The sequence below is a fragment of the Erythrolamprus reginae genome, chromosome 2, assembly GCF_031021105.1.
Source record: "Erythrolamprus reginae isolate rEryReg1 chromosome 2, rEryReg1.hap1, whole genome shotgun sequence".
NCBI lineage: Eukaryota > Metazoa > Chordata > Lepidosauria > Squamata > Dipsadidae > Erythrolamprus > Erythrolamprus reginae.
In genome coordinates, this window is record NC_091951.1 from 27474017 (window position 1) to 27495781 (window position 21765).

Below are 21765 nucleotides of genomic sequence, written 5' to 3' on the forward strand. Positions count from 1 at the left end.
TAAGATCCAGATTAAAATATTTTTTTTTTAACACAAAATAATTAACAGTAAATTTTGGACTATGAAAGGTTCCCACAGGGCACAGAGTGTGACCTCAGTGACTACAATAACAACGCGAAAACAACCAACTACTCCCGCTCCAACTTCAACACCTAGGACTTCTCCAACTTCATCACCGTTACAACAAATGACCATACCCACAATGTTAGCTAAAGAGAAAGAAAAAGACAAGCCTACGATGGACCCTGGTCTTCAGATTATCCAAGAAGCATTAGCTGACATCAAGGCATTACAAACCGATGCAAAAAATCAAAGCAACACAGACAAAGAGGAAATGAAAACCTACTTACAGGAACTGAGGCAAGAGATGAAGGAGATGAAAGACGAAATTAAAAAAGAAATTGCAGAACTTCGAACTGAATTAACTGAAGTAAAAGGAAATGTTGCCGAAATGGATGGAAATATAAAAGTTATTCAACAAAAATTACAAGACAGCGAAAAGAGAATACAAGTGACAGAAGGGAAAATTCAAGATGTGGGACAGAGAGTAGAAGAATATGAAGACCGTAACTACGCTGCCCGTAGAGACTTTGACATAGCAATAACCAATTTAGAACTTCACTCTTCTCAACATGGACTGAGGTTTCAAAACATCGAAGAAGAAAAAGACGAAGATCTTCCCGCAAAAATGGCAGAAGTTATGGGAGCCATTTTGCAGTTGGACCCAACAGACCTGGTAAAAGAGATCGACGAAGTCTACCGAGTTCAGACTGGATATGTTAGGCGCCACAACTTACCCAGAGAAGTCCACATCAAGTTCACAAGAAGAATTGTCAAAGATACAATATTGAGATACACAAAAAACGAGTCTTTCCAACGTAATGGAAAAGAAATTGCGATTCTGAAACAAGTTCCGAGGAGAGTCCGAGAGGCTAGAAGACAATATTATTTTCTTACAAGTATTTTAATCAGAAAGAGCATTCCTTTCAGATGGCTGATACCAGAAGGTTTGACCCTAACATGGCAATCAACGAGAGTGAAAATAGAAAGTGTAGAACAAGCACGATCTTTCCTTGCACGAAGTGGACTGGACAGTACTGCGCAAATTCAGATCCAATCAGAGCTTGGCGACGAAGTGAGGGGGGCCACAGGTGGTGGAGTGGAAGAAGCGTTGGTGGTAAGGCAGAAACAACTACAGATCTCACAAGACTTAATTTTAGATACCCGACTTCGAGAACCAAAAGAACCCAAAAGGTACTATAAATAAAGATGACACATGATCTGAAAATATTTTCAGTCAATGTAAATGGATTAAATAACCCAAGGAAGAGAAACCAAGTATTAACTAAACTTATGAAACAAAAAGCCCAGATAAGCATCCTACAAGAAGTTCATATCAAAAAATAAAAAAGAAGTCTCCTTAAGAATCCCAAATTGGGAAAATTATACACAAGTTTGGCAAACCAAAAGAAAAGAGGTGTAGCAATGTATATCGATGATTTAATTGAATCTAAAGAAATATATAATGATGGTGATGGAAGGATCTTGATAGTACAATTAGATTTAGAAATAAAACCTTTAACAATTGTCTCAATTTATGCACCAAATGATAATCAAAAACAATTCTATAAAGACCTACATGAAAAAATCAATGAGTTATCAATTGAAAATATGATAATAATAGGAGACTTTAATGCAATATCAGATGACCAAATGGATTATAATGGGAAAAGAAAAGAAAAGAAAAAAAAGGTAATATTACCGGCATCATTTTGGAAAATGAGAACAGAATTGGCATTAAAAGACGTATGGCGAGAACAGCATTTAAAAGATAAACAGTATACTTTTTATTCCAATCCACATAAGACTTGGTCTAGAATTGATATGGCATGGGCTCCTACTCAAATAATGGAACAAATAAGTGAAATAGAAATAGAAACAAATACTTGGGCCGATCATAACCCTCTATCCATATATTGGAAAGGTAAAAGGATAATAAAGAATTGGTCAATGAATAGAATTATAATAAAAGATCCTGAATATAAGAAATGGGTAGAGAAGGAGTTAAAGATTTTCTTAAAAATAAATAAAAATGCAGATACTACCCCTCAAAATTTATGGGACACAACCAAAGCATATATACGTGGATTAACAATAGCATTCACAGCAAAAAAGAATAAAGAAAAGAAAGAATACCAAGAAACATTAGTAGAAGAATTAAGAAAATTAGAAATTTTAATGCAAAAAGAGGATAAGGATGACAAATTAAAAAATCAGAGAGAATTAATAAGACATAAATTGAGATTAATAGAACAAGAATCAATTGCAGAAAAGATAAAAAGAGCAAAACAAGATTATTTTGAATATGCAAATAAACCTGGAAGATGGCTGGCATACAAACTTAGAAAAGAGAGAGAAAATAAAATTATAAAAAATCTGATGGATTCAAAAGGTACTATAAAACATAGAATAGAAGACAAAAAGGAAATAGCTTCGGAATTCTATAAACAATTATATAAGAAAGAAGAGATAAGCGAGGATTTAATTTTTAAATATTTGGAACAAATAAAACTTCCAGTTTTAACGGAAGCCCAACAGCAAAGATTAAATAGACCCGTTACAGATATAGAATTAAAACAATCTATAAAGAATCAAAAAATAATAAAGCGACCGGTCCAGACGCAATACCAGCTGAATTTTACAAACTAGATTTAGAAATATTCTTTTCCAACATGCTTGAGATATATAATCAAATATTGACAACAGGTAAATTACCAAAAACCTGGTCAGAAACTTTAATAACCTTAATACATAAGGCGGATACCAAGAAAGAAAAAATTGAAAATTATAGACCTATCTCATTGTTGAACGTAGACTATAAAATTTTTATATCAATATTTGCCAATAGACTTAAAAGTATTATAAACAACATGATACACAGTGACCAAAATGGGTTTTTACCAGGAAGACAAATTAAAAATAATTTAAGAATAATTGTTAACACTTTGGAATACTACGAACAACACCCTGAAAAGCAAATGGCACTTGTATTTTTAGATGCTCAAAAAGCATTTGACAACGTGGACTGGAATTTCATGAAAATACAATTAAATAAGATGGAAGTAGGAACAAAGTTTTTTAACATAATAGACGCTATATATTCTGAACAAACTGCTAAAATTATAATAAATAGTGAACAAACAGAAAAAGTAGTTATACAAAGAGGAGTAAGACAAGGTTGCCCAATATCACCATTGTTGTTTATTTTGACTTTAGAAGTATTGCTGATAAAAATAAGAGCAGATCAGAAAATAAAAGGATTGAAAATCAGAAAAGAAGTTTATAAAACACAAGCATTTGCAGATGACGTAGTCTTTATTTTAGATGACCCAATAGAATCTATCCTAAATTTAATAAATGTGATTGAAGAATATGGGAAAGTCGCAGGATTGAAAATAAATAAGGAAAAGACACAGATACTAACAAAAAATATGACTGAAATACAGAGAAAACACTTAGGAGACTTATCAAACATGAAGATCACGAAAAAAGTGAAATACTTAGGGATATGGATGACCTCCAAAGCCCTATCTTTAAAAAACGACAATTACTTAAAATTATTAAGTCAGATTAAAAAAGATTTAGAAATATGGAGTAATTTACAATTATCATTCGTAGGAAGAATCTCCACAGTTAAAATGAATATCCTTCCAAAAATACTATTCCTTTTTCAAGTGATTCCGATAAATCCAGGAGCGAAATTCTTTGCCGAATTGAATAAGATAATAAGAAAATTTATTTGGCAAGGTAAAAAATCAAGAATAAAACAAAATTCATTAGAAGACCGTAAGGAGAGAGGGGGCCTGGGGCTTCCAAATTGGAAACTATATTATCATGCCACGGCTCTGACATGGATAAAAGAATGGCTTACACTAGAAAATCAAAGATTGCTTAACCTAGAAGGCCACGACTTGATGGTCGGGTGGCATGCATTTGTTTGGTATGATAAGTTAAGAACCCACTCATATTTTAAAAATAATGTTATTAGAAAGGCATTGATAGAAGTGTGGAATGAAATAAAGAAAAATCATTTTTTAGTAATGCCAGAATGGGTTTCACCCCTTGAAGCCATAGTACACCCAAATCTTAAAGGAAAAGGTAAGATTTGGAAATATAGTGATTTGTTAAATAATCAATTAAAATTAAGAACAAAACAAGAGTTATACGAGTTAGGTATAGACTTAGATTGGTGGCATTATATGCAGATTAGTTCTAGATATCAAATAGACGTAAAGACTTACATTTTTTTAAAAGAAAATAATGTACTGGGCAAATTATTATTCCAAAATCAAACAAAGACAATTGGAAATGTTTATAAATATTTACTAAATCATAGAACGATAGGTTGGATATTGAAAGATAATATGATCAGTTGGTGCAAAAATTTTGGCAAAGAGATTGATTTAGATACTTGGGAAAAGATATGGACCTATAATTGGAAAATAACAAAATCAATCTCTTTCAAAGAAAATCAAATTAAGATGTTTTATAGATGGCACCTTCCACCATATAGAATCTCTAAAATGTTTCCTTCGGTATCGCCCATTTGTTGGAAATGCAAAAAAGAAGTTGGTACATATTACCATACATGGTGGACCTGTCCGGAGACAAAAATATTTTGGAATAAAGTAGAGAATTGGATAAATGAAATAACAAAGGAGAAGATTAAAAAATCTCCTGAAATTTTTTTATTGGGTATTTCAAATATAAAGTATAAAAAAGATATTTACTATTTAATAATACATATATTGACTGCGGCACGAATAACATTCGCGCAGAAATGGAAAGAAAAGACGATACCGAAAGACTCTGAGGTGTTTAAAAAAATCATAGAGTGTGCAGAACTAGATATGATGACTAAAAGGTTGAACAATCAAACTGAAACAGAATTTTATAAAATTTGGGATAAAGTATATGATTGGTGGAATGTTAAAAATAGTATTAAAAATTAAACATATAAGAATAAATGATTACTTAAAAATTATAAGATAGAATTATATAGTTTATATAGTTCATATTATAACTAATTCAGAAGTGTTTATATTTTTTTTTTATTCTTCTTGCATTACTAATAATTTGCTTATTGTTTTTTTTGATATATATATACATATAAGTATATTATTATTATTTTTTGTACAAAAAAAATATATAGAGAGAAACTCAATCAATAATCTTAATTTTAAAAATCTATAATTAAATTTAATGATAAAGTAATTTTCAAGTGTGGTTTTTCTGCTTAGATCTTGTAACAGTTAGAGTTTTTTATATTTTGTATTAGTTAGACTTCTAAGATAAGCGGAGCAATAGTAGCTCCTTAAATGTTTAATGTTGTATGTCTTTGTTCGTTTTACTTTGAAAATAATAAAAAATATTAAAAAAAAAAAGAAACATAGAAGTCTGACGGCAGAAAAAGACCTCATGGTCCATGTAGTCTGCCCTTATACTATTTCCTGTATTTTATCTTACAATGGATATATGTTTATCCCAGGCATGTTTAAATTCGGTTACTGTGGATTTATCTACCACGTCTGCTGGAAGTTTTTTCCAAGGATCTACTACTCTTTCAGTAAAATAATATTTTCTCATGTTGCTTTTGATCTTTCCCCCAACTAACTTCAGATTGTGTCCCCTTGTTCTTGTGTTCACTTTCCTATTAAAAACACTTCCCTCCTGGACCTTATTTAACCCTTTAATATATTTAAATGTTTCGATCATGTCCCCCCTTTTCCTTCTGTCCTCCAGACATATACGTTTTATGCTTAAGACCTTCCACCATTCTTGTAGCCCGTCTTTGGACCCGTTCAATTTTGTCAATATCTTTTTGTAGGTGCAGTCTCCAGAACTGAACACAGTAATTCCAAATGTGGTCTCACCAGCACTCTATATAGCGGGATCATAATCTCCCTCTTCCTGCTTGTTATACCTCTAGCTATGCAGCCAAGCATCCTACTTGCTTTACCTACCGCCTGACTGCACTGTTCATCCATTTTGAGACTGTCAGAAATCACTACCCCTAAATCCTTTTCTTCTGAAGTATTTGCTAACACAGAACTGCCAATACAATACTCAGATTGAGGATTCCTTTTCCCCAAGTGCATTATTTTACATTTGGAAACATTAAACTGCAGTTTCCATTGCAAAACAACAAAAACCCAGCACAATATTAACAAAAAATCCAACTTGCAAGAGCTAGTATGAAACAAGATATTGAAGTGTTAGGCAACCGCTACAGCAATAACACTGCTTAATAAGGAAACCAATCATGCTGATCTGAAGGTACAATATCTGGAAATCTCACAATCCTTGAAGCTGACCTGTGGTGGCATCAGTGGAGACGGGGGTGGAACGTTTGCGCCCCGAAACTCCATAGAGGTTGAACTTGTATCTACGAGAAGGAGCCAGGTTGGTCACCGTGACTTCACGGAAGCCTCCCTCCACAGGCAACGCTTGAGGTTGACCATCTGCATCCTTGTACTGGATCAGGAAGGAGTCAAAGTTCCCAGTGGGGACAGTCCATTGGAGTTTGACAGAATCACTCATGACATCAAGGACTGAGAATTCTCCTAGGCTGGGTTGGACAGGAGTTGGCTCCCCTGAGTCTCTAACGTGGGCTAAAGGAGAAAATTTTTAAAAAGGGTTATAAGAGTTATATATATATATATATATATATATAAAATCACTGTATAGACACAGATTTAACCATAGTTTCAATTGGGAAACTGAGACCCTCCTAGACCAGGCCAAGTTCAAAAAATGCTAGAAATTTCAAAGCAGCTACTGAAAGACATATGGATATTAACAAATATTTATTGATTATGCAAAAGAGACAATCAGCCCATAATAGGAAAAAAATATTCCAGCACCTCTCTCTACCAATAATCAGTACTCAGATAAGCATAGATTAACCCCAAGGTTAACTTCAGACAGTGGTGAAATCATAACTTTTTAAAAAAGATGGACAGAGAGAAAAAAAGAGAGAAAAGAAGGTAGAATAAAAAATAGAAAAAGAAAGGAAAATGGTTACATTATACATCATTTCCATTTTGTTTGCATTCCTGAGGAATCAAAAAGCAAACTCTATATATCTCCTTGTTGCTTTATTTATTTTATTTATTTTATTTTATTTACTGGATTTGTATGCCGCCCCTCTCCATAGACTCGGGGCGGCTAACAACAGTAACAAAAAACAGCATGTAAATCCAATACTAAAACAACTAAAAAACCCTTATTGTAAAACCAAACATCCATACATACAAACATACCATACATGAATTGTAAAGGCCTAGGGGGAAAGAATATCTCAGTTCCCCCATGCCTGACGGCAGAGGTGGGTTTTAAGGAGCTTACAAAAGGCAAGGAGGGTGGGGGCAATTCTAATCTTCGGGGGGAGTTGGTTCCAGAGGGCCGGGGCCGCCACAGAGAAGGCTTTTCCCCTGGGCCCCGCCAAACGACATGGTTTTGTTGACGGGACCCAGAGAAGGCCCACTCTGTGGGACCTCACTGGTCGCTGGGATTTGTGCGGCAGAAGGCGGTCTCGTAGATACCCTGGTCCGGTGCCATGAAGGGCTTTATAGATGATGACCAACACTTTGAATTGTGACCAGAAACTGATCGGCAACCAATGCAGACTGCGGAGTGTTGGTGTTACATGGGCATTTTTGGGAAAGCCCATGATTGCTCTCGCAGCTGCATTCTGCACGATCTGAAGTTTCCAAACACTTTTCAAAGGTAGCCCCATGTAGAGAGCGTTACAGTAGTCGAGCCTCGAGGTGATGAGGGCATGAGTGACTGTGAGCAGTGACTCCCGGTCCAAATAGGGTCGCAACTGGTGCACCAGGCGAACCTGGGCGAACGCCTTCCTCGCCACAGCTGAAAGATGTTTCTCTAATGTGAGCTGTGGATCTCCGGAGGATGCCCAAATTGCGGACCCTCTCTGAGGGGGTCAATGATTCTCCCCCCAGGGTAATGGATGGACAGATGGAATTGTCCTTGGGAGGCAAGACCCACAGCCACTCCGTCTTGTCTTGTAGTTCAAAAGTGAGCCTGGACATTTCAGCGCAATCCATAAGTTTCTTTATAATCATATTATCTGTTGGGAGGTTATTATCTTTCCACATTTGTGCACAGGCTGCAATTATTATATGGATGATCAGGTAGTATTTTGATTAAACGTATTGCCCTCTAACAAGCCCTAGAAGATAGGTCTCTGGTTTTAATTCTAATTTTTTTTTAACTACTGGTTCTGTGGATGTGGCTTGGTTGGCATGGCAGGGAAAGAATACTGCAAAAATCTCCATTCCCACCCTACTCTGGGGGCAGCCAGAGGTGGTATTTTCCAGTTCTCTGAACTACTCAAAAGTTCCATTACTGGTTCTCCAGGACCTGTCGGAACCTGCTGGATTTCGCCCCTGCTTCAAACCAACAATCAAGTAAGCAGTACCAAGGAGCCAAAAGTAAGCAGTAAGCAAATGTAAGCAGCCCAACCAAAGAATCTCTAAGATTGCCCCCAATCCACAGAGACAGGTAAGACACCAGACTATAAACCGACAACAAACAGAACTCCTTACTAGCACTAATGATGTTATCCAATTAGAATAATGAAATGTTTGCAAGTAAACAGTCTTGCTCAGAGTGCCCCAAGGACCCTCATTTCAACCCTGGGCTACAAATATTCTCCTTTATTAGTTATAAGAGCCTTAATGTTTGATATGCAATCCATGCAACGTTCAGTAAAATTGCTGCTTGTTAAGGAAACCAAGAAAATTAATATGGTATTTGAAAAGTTCCGAATTCTGAGGCTGACCTGTGGTGGCATCAGTGGAGAGGGGCACGGAGCGCTTGCGCCCGGACACTCCATAGAGGTTGAACTTGTATCTGCGAGAAGGAGTCAGGTTGGTCACTATGACTTCACGGGAGTCTCCCTCCACAGGCAAGGCTTGGGGTTGACCATCTACATCCTTATACTGGATCAGGAAGGAGTCAAAGCTTCCAGTGGGGACGGTCCAATAAAGATGGACGGTATTGCTTGTGACATCCAGGACTGAGAATTCCCCCAGGCTGGGTTTAATCCCTATGGTCTCATCTGTTTTTTTCTTTTTTGGTTCCTGAACTGCAGCTATAAAGGATAGGGAATAAAAAAAGAGTTGGCAGCACCGTTTCTCACTAGGACTGTTTTCCCCTTGTAACTTGCAGTAAATAATTCTGAGAAAATACTGGAAATAAATCTGTATGCTTTCTATGCATATTCTTTGCATGTTTTTTTTAATGATTTTTAATTGTTAGATTTGTAATACTGTATATTGTTTCTATTATTGTTGTGAGCCGCCCCGAGTCTGCGGAGAAGGGCGGCATACAAATCTAATAAATAATAATAATAATAATAGTAATAATAATAGTAATAATAATAATAATAATAACAACAATAATAGTTGTAGATGGGATGTGGTGGCTCAGGACGCTAAGCTTGTTGATGAAGAGGTTATTTTTTAATAATAATAATAATAATAATAATAATAATAATAATAATAATAATAATAATAATAAACTATAAAGCCATGAAAGGCTTTATAGGTCATAACCAACACTTTGAATTGTGACCGGAAACTGATTGGCAACCAATGCAGACTGCGGAGTGTTGGTGTAACATGGGCATACCTAGGGAAGCCCATGATTGCTCTCACAGCTGCATTCTGCATGATATGAAGTTTCCAATAATAATAATAATAATAATAATAATAATAATAATAATTATTATTATTATTATTATTTAGATTTGTATGCCGTCCCTCTCCGCAAACTCGGGGCGGCTCACAACAGTGATAAAACAATATACAATAACAAATCTAATATTAAAAGTCTAAAATAACAATTTAACATTAAAAGCCTAAAAACCCCATTATTTAAAAAGCATACACACAAACACACCATACATAAAACTACACAGGCAAGGGGAGATGTCTCAGTTCCCCCATGCCTGACGGCAGAGGTGGGTTTTAAGAAGTTTACGAAAGGCAAGGAGGGTGGGGGCAATCCTAATCTCTGATGAGAGCTTGTTCCAGAGGGTCAGGGCCGCCACAGAGAAGGCTCTTCCCCTGGGTCCTACCAACTGACATTGGTTAGTCGACAGGACCCGGAGAAGGCCAACTCTGTGGGACCTAACCGGCCGCTGGGATTCGTGCGGCAGAAGGCGGTCCCGGAGATATTCTGGTCCGGTGCCATGAAAGGCTTTATAGGTCATAACCAACACTTTGAATTGTGACCAGAAACTGATCGGCAACTAATGCAGACTGCGGAGTGTTGGTGTAACATGGGCATACCTAAGGAAACCCATGATTGCTCTCACAGCTGCATTCTGCATGATATGAAGTTTCCAGTTCAGTGGTCCAAATCCATATTGCTCTGTAACGGGGTGAGTTCCCATTACTTGTCCCAGCTTCTGCCAACCTTGCAGTTCAAAAGTACGTAAAAAATGCAAGTAGAAAAATAGGTACCACCTGTTGTGAGTGGTCCATGTCTGGCTCAAGGATTTTGAGGACCAGGAGATGGATGAGTACTGGCATCGCAGGCCAGTTTTCTTGTCATCTGAGTCCGAGTGTGAGAGTGATGGGGAGTTAGAGACTGAGGATACACTAGAGTCTGTAGCACCGCCAGTTATGGGATTGAGTGAGTCAGAGGACGATGGGGAATTAGAGGAGCAGGACCCCCTGTTAGATGCAAGGGTCAGGAGAACGTGGCCCAGACATGAATATCTGAAAAGAAGGGGTTCTTCACATAAAACATCTATGAGACATTTGGCCACGCCTTGCCAGTATACAAGGGACATTCTAAGGGGAAGTGGGCATGGTGAACAACGTTTTTCATCATGGCAGTTGGTGCATCAAAGCTGAGAGATTTTTCTGCTTTCCCAGACTTTTATTCATGCCCGTTTCATGTGCTGCTGAGTTCCACGGAACAGTAAGTTTTGTCAAATTACCAGAAACACTTCAGGAATGGAGGTTTATGACTGTCTCTGGCTCGCAGCCTGGTCTTCTCTTTTCTTTGGCTCATTAGAGAATCACTACCAGCATGAAAATTCCTAAGAGCTAACCAATTTATTGCATGACTCATTTTACCAATAGATTTTGTCTATAATCAAATTTTGGACAGCGTGTGTGGCTCTTTATTTCTGATCATTGCCCTGTTCGGACAGAACACCACCTTTGGTGGGAAGATAACAGCGTTCCATGTACCTTTGGCATTTAGTCATGCCGACCACATGACCACAAAGATGTCTTCAGAGAGTGCTGGCTCTTTGGCTTTGAAACAGAGATTAGCACTGCCTCCTAGAGTTGGGAACAACTAGCAAATATTTCTATTAATAGTTAACTTTCACTGATTTTTCTTTTGTACAAAGTGAATATATGCTACAAGATGACAAGGAAACATTAGGAAACACTTTCCTATTTTTTTTTAACATATTAAAAGAGAAGGAAGAAGAACTTTTTATGATTGAAGGAAAGATGGTATTGCTAACCTGTCACAGCATCTGCAAACAGAGGTCCAAGGCGCTGTGTCCCCAAAATGCCGTAGAGGCTGAATCTGTATCTTTGGGTGGGAACCAAATTGGGAATAATGACCTCGCGGGAATCTCCGTCCATACGCAAGTCTTGATCGTTGCCTTCTGAGTCTTGATACTGGAGCAAAAAGGAATCAAACCTGCCTGAAGGGACTCTCCATGTAAGATGCACAGAGTTACTGGTCACCTCTGATACAGCCAGATCTCTGAGGACAGTTTTGTGGACAGACACATCTTCTTGTGGTCCTGTGGAAATAAAAGATAGCCGCTGTCTTTGAGAATTCTAGCCCCTGTCCATCTATCAAGACACCAGTTATGTTTTTAAGTCTGCAGTCCTAGGTTTAGCAGTGTGTGGACCTGTGTAAATGCCATCTTTTTTATTACTTACAATAATAAAACAATATATTGGCGAGCTATTCCTTTCATGGATTATATTTGGCTGGCTGTACTCCCAAGCCTAAGGCTCTAAATGTGTTAAGAGCCTTGTTTCCTGATTTTACTTTTAGCTGGCCAAGTATCTCAGCTACTGTGTATATTTATTTTGGATGTTTTTATATTGTTTTATATTTTTGGAATTCTAAGCTGCCCAGAATCATTGACTGAGATGTGTGTCTATAGAAATGGAATAAATAAATATAAATACATATCAAGTGATAAAAATCCAAGTTCATTTGCAATGCAATCTTTCTTAAATTACACTGGCTGCCAATCAGTTTCCGGTCACAATTCAAACTGTTGGTCATGACCTTTAAAGCCCTACATGACAATGGACCAGATTACCTCTGGAACCGCCTGCTACCGCACGAATCCCAGCGACCGATAAGGTCCCACAGAGTTGGCCTTCTCCGGGTCCCGTCGACTAAGCAATGTCGTTTGGCGGGCCCCAGGGGAAGAGCCTTCTCTGCGGCGGCCCCGGCCCTCTGGAACCAACTCCCCCCCGGAGATTAGAACTGCCCCCACCCTCCCTGTCTTTCGTAAACTACTCAAGACTCATTTATACTTCCAGGCATGGGGGAGTTGAGATAGCTCTTCCCTCTAGGCCGTTACAAGTTATGCCTGGTATGTTTGTGTGTATGTTTGGTTTTATAATAGGGTTTTTTGTTTTATCACTGTTGTTAGCCGCCCCGAGTCTGCGGAGAGGGGCGGCATACAAATCCAATAAATTATTATTATTATTATTATTATTATTATTATTATTGTTGTTGTTGTTGTTGTTGTTGTTATTATTATTATTATTATTATTATTACATAACTTTTATACAAGGAATGTCACAAGGAAGCATATTTTAATGCACGCATCATTGTGGAGATTTTTAGAATTGGTTTTCACCCAGTCTATCTTTTCCCTCCACATAAACATCTATTTCTGCATCCACTTCTTGGAAAACATTCATCCTTTTCAGATACATCTCTCACAATGTTTCCTTTTTGTCATTCTCCACCAACTTGATCTGCAGGGCTGGTTCCAGGGGTGAAATGTTCCCGGTTCATTCATGCATGTCAGTCATTGGCTAGCTGATCATGAAGGGAGCATGAGGCTCCACCCACCTGCCCTGAAACCACCAAGAGTGTTCGGAAACTTCAGATCGTGCAGAATGCAGCTGCGAGAGCAATCATGGGCTTTCCCAGGTATGCCCATGTAACACCAACACTCTGCAGTCTGCATTGGTTGCCGATCAGTTTCCGGTCACAATTCAAAGTGTTGGTTATGACCTATAAAGCCCTTCATGGCACCGGACCAGAATATCTGCGAGACCACCTTCTGCCGCATGAATCCCAGCTGCCGGTTAGGTCCCACAGAGTTGGCCTTCTCCAGGTCCCGTCGACGAAACAATATCATCTGGCGGGACCCAGGGGAAGAGCCTTCTCTGTGGTGGCCCTGCCCCTCTGGAATCAACTCCCCCCGGAGATTAGGACTGCCCCCACCCTCCTTGCCTTTCATAAACTCCTTAAAACCCACCTCTGCCATCAGGCATGGGGGAATTGATTCCCCTGGGCCGTTTCCCTTTTATGTATGGTTTGTCTGAGATGTGTGACTGGTTTTTATATTAAGGGGTTTTAAATTGTTTTTAACTATTGGATTTGTACTGTTTTCTTGTTGTGAGCCGCTCCGAGTCTTCCGAGAGGGGCGGCATACATATCTAATTAATCATAATAATCATAATAATCATAATAATCATAATAATCATAAATAATAATAAAGCAAAAACTTCAGAAGAGAAGGATTTAGGGGTATTGATTTCTGACAGTCTCAAAATGGGTGAGCAGTATGGTCAGGCAGTAGGAAAAGTAAGTAGGATGCTTGGCTGCATAGCTAGAGGTATAACAAGCAGGAAGAGGGAGATTGTGATCCCCTTATATAGAGCGTTGATGAGACCACATTTGGAATACTGTGTTCAGTTCTGGAGACCTCACCTACAAAAAGATATTGACAAAATTGAACGGGTCCAAAGACGGGCTACAAAAATGGTGGAAGGTCTTCAGCATAAAACGTATCAGGAAAGACTTAATGAACTCAATCTGTATAGTCTGGAGGACAGAAGGAAAAGGGGGGACATGATCGAAACATTTAAATACAGTATGTTAAAGGGTTAAATACGGTTCAGGAGGGAAGTGTTTTTAATAGGAAAGTGAACACAAGAACAAGGGGACACAATCTGAAGTTAGTTGGGGGAAAGATCAAAAGCAATGTGAGAAAATATTATTTTACTGAAAGAGTAGTAGATCCTTGGAACAAACTTCCAGCAGACGTGGTTGGTAAGTCCACAGTAACTGAATTTAAACATGCCTGGGATAAACATATATCCACCCTAAGATAAAATACAGGAAATAGTATAAGGGCAGACTAGATGGACCATGAGGTCTTTTTCTGCCGTCAGTCTTCTATGTTTCTCTGTTTCTTATTATAATAATAATAATAATAATAATAATAATAATAATAATAATAATAATAATTATTATTATTATTATTATTATTATTATTATTATTATTATTATTATTATTATTGTTATTATTGTTATTATTGTTATTATTATTCTTCAGGTTTTTTTACTCTCTGCGCATGTACAGAATGCTTTACACATGCACATAGGGTAAAAGAACCCAAATGGCAGGTGGGTGGAGTCTTGCGCTCCTTTCGCCACCAGCTCTCCGATGACTGACAGGCACAAACGAACCAGGAACATTTGACCCCTGGTTGGCTCTTTCGATTTTGGTCAAGATGCAAATATACACCTACTATCAGATGGAGACTGGTTCTGAGAGAAGCTGAAATCAAGCATTATCCTTGGGAGAAAGCAAATAGGTAGGGAAGGAAAGTCAGGACACTATAGGGAAATTCCCTGGCTCCCTTTAACCATTCCACTGACCTGTGATGAAAGTTATGGAGGCAGGACCCACGCGTCCCTGGTTGGAGATGCCATAGAGATCTATTGTGTATCTGTGGGAAGGAGCCAGGTTGGGGATAGTGATTTCTCGAGAATCTCCCTCGGTGAACAACTCTTGGAGTCTGCCCTCAGCATCCTTATATTGGATTAAAAAGGAATCAAAGTTCCCAGAGGTCATTGTCCAGGACAAGTGGGCAGAATCGCTGGTGACGGTGGCAGAAATGTCTTTAAAAGCGGCAGTTTTTGTTGTGCTACCGGAGCCTATGACCAAAAAAAAAAAAGGAAAACAAGAAATATCATTTTAATAGAGTATATTGTTTTAATAACAACAACAGCCACAATTTATTAAACGTGAGCTGTCTGACTCTCATAATAACAACAGCTGCAAGCTCCCCAGAAAGCTTGGAGAGAAGGAGGTACAGTGTTCCCTCGATTTTTGCGGGTTCAAACTTCGCGGAAAGTCTATACCACGGTTTTTCAAAAATATTAATTAAATACTTTGCGGGGTTTTTCCCTATATCAAGGTTTTTCCCACCCGATGACATCATATGTCATCGCCAAACTTTCGTCTGCCTTTAATAAATATATTTTTAAATAAACTTTAATAAATAAACATGGTGAGTAATAATCTGAATGGTTGCTAAGGGAATGGGAATTTAGGGGTTTAAAGTGTTAAGGGAAGGCTTGTGATATTGTTCATAGCCAAAAATAGTGCATTTACTTCCGCATCTCTACTTCGCGGAAATTCGACTTTCGTGGGCGGTCTCGTAACACATCCCCTGCAAAAAGCGAGGGAACACTGTATACATTTTGCAAATCAATATAAGAAATAAATAAGAGAGCAATGCAGAAGATCAGAACAACTGTTGTTCATAAAATCATACATCACAATGTATTCCCTGTTAGCGACTACTTCACCTTTAACAACAACAACACAAGAGCACACAATAGATACAAACTAAATGTAAATCGCTCCAAACTAGACTGCAGAAAATATGATTTCAGCAATAGAGTGGTCAACGCCTGGAATTCACTACCGGACTCTGTTGTTTCTTCCCCCAATCCCAAAATCTTCAACCTTACATTATCTGCAATTGACCTCTCCCCTTTTCTAAGAGGTCTGTAAGGGGCGTGCATAAGTGCACCTTCGTGCCTACCATTTCTGTCCAAATGTCTTTTTTATCTTTTCTATCTCTACTTTATACTTATATTATGTTAAACATACTACAATACAATACTATATTTGTATGACAAATGAAATAAATAAATAGATAGATAGATAGATAGATAGATAGATAGATAGATAGATAGATAGATAGATGGATGGATGGATGGATAGATAGATAGTTAGATAGATAAATAGATAAACAAACAAACAAACAAACAAACAAATAAATAAGGCTTAAAAAGTCTTTGGAAAACTCATGCAAAAACGGAGAATTGCAAGTAGCTGTTAGGCCAGAAAATATCATCACACAGTTGAAATACACTTCACAAATGCACAGAGGCAGTTGGTAAACAAAGAGTATCTACTGTATATTGGAATTTGGGGAACTGAAATCCCCGCATCTTAAAGTTGCTAAGGTTGGGAGAGTTTTTAAGAAAAAACTGGACAGCCACCTATCTGAAATGGTATAGGGCAGTGATGGTGAACCTCCCCCCCCCCTTGGGTGCCAAAAGAGCATGCACACACCCATACAACCACATGCATGCGCATACCCATAATACAATGACTTCCTCCCCATGCATGCCTGCACAACCCCCCCATACGCCCTCCCATGCATACATACATGGCTCACTGAAGTCTCCGGACTTCCAGTAGGCCTGTTGGGCCCGTTTTTTGCCATACACAGGCTCCGGAGGCTTTCCTAAAGCCTGGGAGGGCAGAAATGGCCTCCCCTTGCCCTCTGGAAGGCTGAAAATCAGCTAGCCATCATGCACATGCGCATTGGAGCTGACATAAGGAAACAACTTGTGTGCTCTCGGATATGGCTTTGCCACAGGTTCATCATCAAGGGTACAGGGTCTCCTGCTTGAGCAGGGAGATGTATTCAAAGACTTCCATGGTCCCTTCCAGTTCTATTCTGATTGATTGATTGATTGATTGATTGACACTGAACTAGCTGATTTGGCATTTCCAATTTATTTATTTTTATTTTGTTTGTTTGTCAAGCATATATAAGATAAGAGATATAAGTATAAACATGATTATGAATACAGGAAGTAGACACGAATAAATGGGGACAGTAGGACAGGGATGGTAGGCATGTTGGTGCCCCTTAAAGACCTCTTAGGAATGGGGTGAGGTCAACAGGCCGCCCCGAGTCTAGACAATCAGTCTAAGGTTAAAGTTTTTGGGAGTTGGGGATGAAACCACAGAGTCAGTAGTGCATTCTAGGCATTGACCACTCCGTTGCTGACATCGTAGTGTCTGCAATCGAGTTTGAGTGGGTTACATTAAATTTGTAACTATTGTCTGCTTGTGTATTGTTATGGTTGAAGCTGAAATAGTCATTAATAGGGAGGACATTGTAGCAGATAATTTTGTCTACTACGCTTAGGTCAGACTGAAGACCTTGCAGTTCTAAGTTGTCTAAGTCCAAAATTTCAGGTCTGGTGGTACAAGGTATTCTGTTGCAAGCAGAGGAGTGGAGGACTCTTCTTGTGAAATATCTCTGGACTCGTTCTATTGTATAATGTCTGATATGCAGTGCGGGCTCCAGACAGATGCGTTGTATTCAAGAATTGGTCTAGCAAAGGTTTTACAGGCCCTAGTTTGCAATACAATATTAAAGTATTACAATTCATGACAAATTTATTTATTTATTTATTTATTTATTTATTTATTTATTTATTTATTTATTTATTTATTTAGTTAGTTACTTACTTACTTAGTTAGTTATTTGTTTATTTATTTATTTATTTAGTCCAATACAAATTGAAAGTTGAAGAGAATAAAAACGTGTAGTAGTAAATATCAGGGAAGGGATAGAAGAAGAGATATGAGAATAGAATACATCAATGAAGAGTAGAGGAAAGGATATATGAATGGGTGAAAAGATATATAAAATATAGGAGAGACAATTGGACAGGGGACAGAAGGCACACTAGTGCACTTATGCTCGCCCCTTACTGACCTCTAAGGAATCTGGAGAGGTCAACCATGGAAAGTCTAAGGGAAAAATGTTGGGGGCTGGGGGTTGACACCACGGAGTCTGGTAATGAGTTCCACGTTTCAACAACTCAATTGCTAAAGTCATATTTTTTACAGTCAAGTTTGGAGCGGTTGATATTAAGTTTGAACCTGTTGCGTGCTCTTGTGTTATTGCGGTTGAAGCTGAAGTAGTTGTTGACAGGCTTAGAAGCTTGAAGTAGTTGTTGACATACTGTGCTTAGAAGCCATTGCTTACCTGGGACAACTTCCAAGGACACAGGACCAAAGGGCTTACGGCCGAGGAGAACATAAAAGTTGAATTTGTATTTTCGGGAAGGCACCAAGTTGGAAATCGTGGCTTCTCGAGAATTCTTGCCCATTTTAACCAGCTTGGGCTTCCCATCAGCATCTCTATATTGGATTACAAAGGAGTCAAAAGGCCCAGTGGGGGTACCCCAAGAAAGGTGAACTGAAGTGTCTGTGACATCTAGGAGAGAGAAATCTCCAGGCCTGGGCTCTTCTAGTTCTGCTTCTAATTTAAAAAAAAAAAAGTAGGGGAAGAGAAAATTATGGTTAGGAATTTCTTGGAAGAAGAGGAAAGCACAGATAGAAACATAGAAACATAGAAGACTGACGGCAGAAAAAGACCTCATGGTCCATCTAGTCTGCCCTTATACTATTTCCTGTATTTTATCTTAGGATGGATATATGTTTATCCCAGGCATGTTTAAATTCAGTTACTGTGGATTTATCAACCACGTCTGCTGGAAGTTTATTCCAAGGATCTACTACTCTTTCAGTGAAATAATATTTTCTCATGTTGCTTTTGATCTTTCCCCCAACTAACTTCAGATTGTGCTCCCTTGTTCTTGTGCTCACTTTCCTATTAAAAACACTTCCCTCCTGGACCTTATTTAACCCTTTAACATATTTAAATGTTTCGATCATGTCCCCCCTTTTCCTTCTGTCCTCCAGACTATACAGATTGAGTTTATGAAATCTTTCCTGATACGTTTTATGCTTAAGGTTTTCCACCATTCTTGTAGCCCGTCTTTGGACCCGTTCAATTTTGTCAATATCTTTTTGTAGGTGATGTCTCCAGAACTGAACGCAGTAATTCCAAATTTGGTCTCACCAGCATTCTATATAGCGGGATCATAATCTCCCTCTTCCTGCTTGTTATACCTCTAGCTATGCAGCCAAGCATCCTACTTGCTTTCCCTACCGCCTGACTGCACTGTTCACCCATTTTGAGACTGTCAGAAATCACTACCCCTAAATCCTTCTCTTCTGAACTTTTTGCTAACACAGAACTGCCAAAGCAATACTCAGATTGAGGATTCCTTTTCCCCAAGTGCATTATTTTGCATTTGGAAACATTAAACTGCAGTTTCCATTGCTTTGACCATTTATCTAGTAAAGCTAAATCATTTACCATATTACAGACCCCTCCAGGAATATCAACCCTATTGCACACTTTAGAGTCATCGGCAAATAGGCAAACCTTCCCTACCAGACCTTCCCCTATGTCACTCACAAACATATTAAAAAGAATAGGACCCAGAACAGACCCTTGTGGCACACCGCTTGTAACCTGTCTCTGCTCAGAATACTCGCCATTAACAATAACTCTCTGATGTCTATGCTTCAGCCAGCTTGAAATCCACTGAACTATCCAGGGATTAAGTCCAATTTTCACTAATTTATCTATCAGCTCTTTATGTGGAACCGTATCAAAGGCTTTGCTGAAGTCCGGATAGGCAATATCCACGGCACCACCTTCATCCAACACCTTTGTGACATAGTCAGAAATCAATGAGATTAGTCTGACATGATTTGCCTTCAGTAAAGCCATGCTGATTTGGGTCCAGTAAGTTATTGTTTTTTAGGTGCTGATTTATCCTCTTTTTGAGTAGAGTCTCCATCATTTTACTACAACTGATGTCAAGCTAACTGGCCTGTAGTTACCAGCTTCTTCTCTACTGCCCTTCTTGTGGATAGGCACAACACTGGCCATTCTCTAATCCTCAGGAACATCTCCTGTTAACAGGGAGACTACCCCTAAATCCTTCTCTTCTGAAGTTTTTGCTAACACAGAACTGCCAATGCAATACTCAGATTGAGGATTCCTTTTCCCCAAGTGCATTATTTTACATTTGGAAACATTAAACTGCAGTTTCCATTGCTTTGACCATTTATCTAGTAAAGCCAAATCATTTACCATATTACAGACCCCTCCCTTCTATAATCTTCTTTGCCATGGGTGGGTTCCACTTACCTTTGCTACCGGTGTGCATTGCATTGTTTTATGTCCACTAGTTGCAATTTCACTACCGTACATACTCAGAAGATGGATTCAGCACAAAACACAGCTGAGGAGCTGATCAGCTGTGCTTCGGGCAAAGAAATAAAGGTCAATTGTAACCTGAGGGCAGGAGGGAGGGCTTTTTTTCAAACCACAGAATGAGGACAAGCCATCCAAACACTGGAAAATCGGGTGAAAATTCAGAAAAAAAAGATGGTGGCAAGCACAGACTGGCACAGACAGAACCAGATCCGTAACACCAACATTTCATCAACAGTGGGTTGCTAACTATTTGAGCAATCTGGTCTGAACTGGGAGAAACCCACCCCTATAAATCGTCGCTAGCAATAGAACAAAAATCAAGATGCCAGTTAAGAACTTGATGAATTCATGGAATATAATGAGGGTACCTGTAATTATTTTTGTCGAGAAGGGGGCATTGTGGGTTCCACCAGGTCTCTCTCCGTGCAACTCTATTTCATACTCTGTACCAGGTTGCAAACCCGTTATGTCAACACTTCTCTCTGTCCCTGGAATGCTGATTTTTTTAGGTGGTGCCCCAGATTTGGGGTCCCTATAGTAGAGGAAAAACTTGAGGAAATAATCGGGTGGGGCTGACCACGTCACACGGAGCTGGTTTGGAGAGACTTCAGTCACTTGTATGTCCTTCAGTGGAGCTTCGGGAGTTGAGGTAGGTCGGGCAATGGTTTGGATCTTGTCATTTGTTGGTGAACCTGGAGCTAAAGGAAAAGAGATTCGAGGTGAGGGAACCAGATATTTTTTAAATAAATATTTCATCAACTTCCTCACTTAGTTAGCCTGGCCAATATATTTCTCTACTTCGTGGATTTTACAGAAAGCACCTTAGCCAGAACTTAGAACTTACAAAACTTATGCCAGACCCATTCTCAAATACAGCTCATCTGTCTGGAACCCATACCACATCTCGGACATTAACACCCTCGAAAACGTCCAAAGATATTTCACCAGAAGAGCCCTTCACTCCTCCACTCGAAACAGAATACCCTATGAAAATAGACTAACTATCCTGGGTCTAGAAAATTTAGAACTACGGTGCCTAAAACACGATTTAAGTATTGCCCGCAAGATCATATGCTGCAATGTCCTTCCGGTCAACGACTACTTCAGCTTCAACCGCAACAACACAAGAGCACGCAACAGATTCAAATTTAATATTAACCACTCTAAACATGACTGTAAAAAACATGACTTTAACAATCGAGTTGTCGAAGCGTGGAACTCTTTACCGGACTCAATAGTGTCAAACCCCAACCCCCAACATTT

The 21765-nt window shown here is 38.6% G+C and overlaps 1 protein-coding gene across 2 annotated transcripts in view; it reads right to left on the reverse strand.

Moving 5' to 3' along the window:
- The window catches only part of LOC139163009 (tenascin-X-like), a 178364-nt gene that overhangs the window by 86206 nt on the left and 70393 nt on the right, over positions 1 to 21765 (reverse strand). For both annotated transcript variants that reach the window (XM_070743897.1, XM_070743898.1), the window contains exons 13-18: positions 20871 to 21200; positions 18412 to 18687; positions 14984 to 15262; positions 11573 to 11860; positions 8864 to 9175; positions 6375 to 6671 (exon numbers count right to left, since the gene is read on the reverse strand). In XM_070743897.1, the coding sequence (XP_070599998.1) occupies positions 6375 to 6671; positions 8864 to 9175; positions 11573 to 11860; positions 14984 to 15262; positions 18412 to 18687; positions 20871 to 21200 (1782 nt within the window). The remainder of the gene's footprint in view (positions 1 to 6374; positions 6672 to 8863; positions 9176 to 11572; positions 11861 to 14983; positions 15263 to 18411; positions 18688 to 20870; positions 21201 to 21765) is intronic.